This window comes from Carcharodon carcharias, chromosome 19 (assembly GCF_017639515.1).
Source record: "Carcharodon carcharias isolate sCarCar2 chromosome 19, sCarCar2.pri, whole genome shotgun sequence".
NCBI lineage: Eukaryota > Metazoa > Chordata > Chondrichthyes > Lamniformes > Lamnidae > Carcharodon > Carcharodon carcharias.
The window spans coordinates 62835483-62841205 of record NC_054485.1 but is presented as its reverse complement, the minus strand read 5'-3'; the positions used below and the strand labels follow the sequence as shown (position 1 = coordinate 62841205).

Genomic DNA, 5723 nt, shown 5'->3' with positions numbered 1-5723 from the left:
TACACACTGAGACACATGCATACATATACACACAGACATACACACACACCCACCTACACATACACTCACAGATACACATACAAACACACACACACAGAAACACACCCTCCCCACACACACAAGCAGACACACACCCATGCACAGACACACACACCTACACATATGCCCAGACACCCACAGTCACACACACTAACACAATGACAACCATGCACACACACATATACACTGACACACACACACACACCCACCTACACACACCCCCACACACTCACACACACAAAACACACACACGGAAACACCCACCAGCCCACACACAAGCAGACACACACAGACACAAATGCGCCCAAACATCCACATACACACACACAAACACACTCAGGCAACCATGCACAGACATAAACACGTGCGCACATGCACATACACAGACACACCCACACACTCAGACACATAAACACAGAAACAAACCCCCCACGCACAAGCAGACACACACACACACCCAGACACACATGCACAGACACACACCCAACCAGATACACACACATGCACACCCACACACGCATACAAGTACACACATATACACACATTGAGACATATGCAATACACACATATATACACAGACATATACACACACACACACACACACCCATACACGTGCATATGTATGCACATTTCCACACACACATACAGCCAGACACACACATACCCAGACACACACATGTATACATTGACGCAAACACACACACACAAACGCACACACATACAGTCATACAAACAAACGCACACTGAGGCATATGCACACATGCAGACACACCCACTCACACACCAATGCACACCCCAACAAACACACTTAGACACACACACAAACACATCCACAGCCACACACATACACACACACTTATACACACAAACACATACATACAAATACACACACATACACACTAAGACATATGCACATGTACACACAAGCACACGCACACACCCATATACAAACACGCTTGCAAATACTCACACACATACCCACACACAAATGCATACTGAGACATATGCATACACATACACACCCACACACAAATACGCACACACACTCACACAACCATGCACACACACACCCACACACGTGCACAGACACACACGCACACATATAGACACAAACACACAGATACACACACATCTACACACATGCCCACACACCCACCGTCACACAGAGACACATACAACCATGCACATACCCACACACGTGTGCACACACATATACACCCACCTACACACACACCCACAAACTCAGACACACACAAACAGAAACACACCCTTCATACACACAAGCAGACACAAACACATACCCCAACAAACACACACCCAGACACACACACCCACACACATACACACACCCACCCAAACACATATGCACACCTACACACACTTACCCACACAAATGCGCACACATACATACAAATGCACACACATATCCCCCAGACACACATACAAACGCGCAGACACACACACACCCACACACATGCACATGCATCGACACACACACACACATCCAAGCGTGCACACACACATACAAATGCACAAACATACAACACTGACAAACATTAGCACACTGAGGCATATGCACACACATGCAGACACATGCACACACACCCAAATGCACACCCCAACAAACACACACAACCACTCAGACATACACACATCCACAACCTCACCCCCCCAACACATACACCCACACATACACACACACACACACACACACACACTCACACCCATATATTCTCACACACACAGACAGACATACACAGTCATACACAAACACACATACTCATACACAAACTCACACACACACAAACTCAAACACATACATCACACATACACACAAACACAGACAGACACACAGCTACGGACATGCATGCACAATGATATACACACAAACACACACACACATGTGCCCACAGAGACACACAGACACATACATGCAGACATACACACACACATATACATACACCCACACACAAGCGTGCGCATGCACACACAGACACGAACACATATACAAACACACACAGACATGCACACACACAAACACTCAGACACAAACACACACACATACACTCACACACACACATATACACACACACACACACACACACACACGGTGCTGTGACTTGGCTGTCCAACTTGGATTTACACTTGTAGAGTAGCAAGATGTCATGGGCAATTAGAAGTGTGGTGTAGATAAGAATTTTAAGATCAGATCTTTGCAAATCTGGAGGCAATGAATGACATTTAAGAGCAGTGTTGGATGAGTCGATACTTGGTGTAAATTAGAATATGTGCAGTAGAATTTTGGGCTCCTCCATCATTGAGGATGGGGATATTTGTGGAGCCTCCTCCTCTAGTGAGTTGTTTAATCGTCCACCAGCATTCACGATTGGATGTGGCAGGACTGCAGAGCTTAGATCTGATCTGTTATTTGAGGGATCGCTTAGCTCTGTTTATCACTTGCTGCTTATGCTGATTGGTACACAAGTCCTGTGTTATAGCTTCACCAGGCTGACACCTCATTTTTAGGTATGCTTGGTGCTCCTCCTTGCATGCCCTCCTGCACTCTTCATTGAACCGGCGTTGACCTTTTGGCTTGATGGTAATGGTAGAGTTGGGGATATGTTGGGCCATGAGGTTACAGATTGTGTTTGAGTACAATTCTGCTGCTGCTGATGGCCCACAGCGCCTCATGGATGCCCAGTCTTGAGTTGCTAGATCTGTTCAAAATCAATCCCATTTTTCACCGTGATACTGCCAGACAACACGATAGAAGGTATCCTCAATGTGAAGGCAGGACCACATCTCCACAATGACTCTGTGGTGGTCACTCCTACCAATACTCTCATGGGCAGATGCATCTGCAGCAGGCAGGTTGGTTAGTATAAGGTCAAGTATGTTTCTCCGGTCACCACCTGCCGCAGACCTAGTCTAGCGGCTATGTCATTTTGGACTTGGCCAGTAGTGGTGCTACCAAGCCAGTCTTGGTGATAGACATTGAAGTCTCTCCACCCAGAGTGCATTCTGCACCTTGCCACCCTTAGTGCTTCCTCCAAGTGATGTTCAACATGGAGGAGTACTGATTCAGCAGATGAGGGAGGGCAGTACGTGGTAATCAGCAGGAGGTTTCCTTACCCACGTTTGACCTGATGCCATGAGTTGATGTCGAGGACTTGCAGGGCAACTCCCTCTCGACTGTATGCCACTGTGTCGCCACCTCTGCTGGATCTGTCCTGCCAGTGGGACAGGTAGTGCCTGGGACATCATCTGCAAGGTGTGATTCATGAGGATGACTATGTCAGGCTGTTGCTTGACTCGTCCAGTGAGACAGCCCCCAGATGTTAGTAAGGAGGACCTTGCAGGATCGACAGGACTGTGATTACCAGGTGGTCCATCCGGTTTCATTTCTTTTATGTGACTTTGTAGTGGTTGGTTACAACTGAGTGGCTTGCTTGGGCATGTGAGAGTCAACCACATTGCTGGAGTCACATGGAGGTCATTCCAGGTAAGGGTGATGGACTTCCTTCCATTCATGGGCAACGGTCATTTTAAATCCAAATTTTTTTTTTATTGGCATTATCTGCCGTGGCAGGATTCGAACCCAGGTCCCCAAAGCATTACACTAGGTCTCTGGATTATTAGTCCAGCAACAATACCACTACGCCATCACGTCCCCACTCTGTATTACCCACCCATTTATTCTTTCATGTCATTTCATTATTGGCTCCTGAAATGTATTGTTGTTGATGCTTTAACAGAATTTCCTGGGTTAGAAGACACTGGAAGCTGCTCCCAGCAGACACTGGGAAGAAACCGCTTTAACAATTCATTTTACTGAAATTAGCAAGGACAGAATTCTGAACTCACTCCAGCTTTTGATGAGGATCCCTAGCTTCAATTTATCAGTGGGGTGATCATGGTTTATGGACAGTTCTACCACAGAGACAGACATTACCTGGAGATGATCAACATCAATGTTGGGGGCCTGAAACGAAAGGTTGAGCAAAGGGCATTGTTAAAATTTCCAGAGACCAGATTGGGAAAGTTACTGGCATGTTCCTCAAGAGAGGACACCCTTGAGTTGTGTGATGATTACGATGTGTATGCTGATGAATATTACTTTGACAGAAATCCAAGTTTCTTTCATTATGTGTTGAATTTCTATTCCACGGGCAAGCTCCATGTGATGGAGGGGATTTGTGTATTCTCGTTCCACCAAGAAATAGAATACTGGGGCATTGGAGAGATTTGTATCCACCACTGCTGCAGGTTCAAATACCATGAACGCAAACAGAATGCTGTTGAGAGGGAGTTTGACTCACAGAGTGATGACCTGAGCTTAACTTCTGAAGATGCCAGCACCATCCCCCTACAAATGGAGAGGTTTAAACATATGTGGTATGGTAAACATAGAGAAAAGTTGTGGCTCATTTTAGAGAATCCAGAATATTCCTTTCCAGCCAAGGTTTTCACCATATCCTCACTGGTCATAGTGTTGCTTTCCATTGTGGCTATGTGTGTTCACAGTCTGCCTGAATTTCATGGGCGATCTGAAGACCCTGGCTTCCTGACTGTTGAATTCACCTGTATTGTGTGGTTCAGCATTGAGTATATAGCAAGGTTGATAGTCACCCCATGCCTCTGCAAGTTCCTCCAAAATCCACTGAATATCATAGACTTTTTATCATTTCTACCATTCTATATTACCCTGGTAGTAGAACGTATAGATGATGATAGCTCAGAGCTGGTGAACATTGGCCGTGTGGTACAGGTTCTTCGGTTGATGCGCATCTTTCGGGTTCTGAAGTTGGCTCGTCACTCCATTGGATTGAGGTCGCTCGGAGCAACCTTTAGACATAGCTATGAAGAGGTAGGACTCTTGGTTGTGTTTTTGACTGTAGGCATTGCCATCTTCTCAGCCCTCATCTACTCATCTGAGAAAGATGAGAAAGAAACTGGACTGCATAGCATCCCTATTAGCTGGTGGTGGGCAACCATTAGCATGACCACTGTTGGTTATGGTGACACTTACCCAGTCACCATACAGGGTAAGCTCATCGGCAGCACCTGCATCATATTCGGCCTGTTGATGGTCGCTTTGCCAGTTACTGTCATATTTAACCGTTTTTCAAAATATTATCAACGGGAACAAGCCATCGATGTCGTGATTCGAAACCAAGAGCTGAGAAAGCTGGCTGCAGGTCTACCATGCGTCAACATCAGGGACATTTATGTGAGGAAGATGCGTTGTAGTTCAAACACCCATGCACTGGACCTGAACAGCGCACCTTGTGAGAAACAGAGTTCCATAGAGTCTTCAACCAGCCAGCACGTGGATAAGGAACACTGTTCCCAGCAATAATCAGACTGAACCAGCCCTCCCTCCTCCGTCTATCACCCCTGTCTGATAAACTTGCTGCAGATCTTTTCCATTCAACCAGTCATAAAAATTGTTATCATGAATGTGGGAAATACTGTAGTGCATGAGGTAAACTGCTCTCAAACTAGTTAAACTATTACTATCCATCTATAGATTTAGAAAACGTAGGAGTCTGCACGCACTCACTGTTCTATAACAGTTACTTCCTGTCTGACAGTTACGCTTTACATATGATTGGCTGGAAGCAGACGACTGGTACGGCACAGATAAAGGACTCACCAATCAAATATGATGAGCACAGTTTAAG

General features: G+C 45.8%; 1 protein-coding gene across 1 annotated transcript; it reads left to right on the top strand.

Moving 5' to 3' along the window:
* The first annotated feature begins 3952 nt into the window (after positions 1-3952).
* On the top strand, positions 3953-5398 carry LOC121291207 (potassium voltage-gated channel subfamily S member 3-like). The gene has a single exon (XM_041212292.1). The coding sequence runs from the start codon at positions 3953-3955 to the stop codon at positions 5396-5398; it is 1446 nt and encodes a 481-aa protein (XP_041068226.1).
* The last annotated feature ends 325 nt before the right edge of the window (positions 5399-5723 follow it).

What these genes read in the sequence shown, in the direction of transcription:
- LOC121291207 (XM_041212292.1), top strand. Translation starts at nt 3,953, where the DNA reads ATGGTTTATGGACAGTTCTACCACAGAGACAGACATTACCTGGAGATG.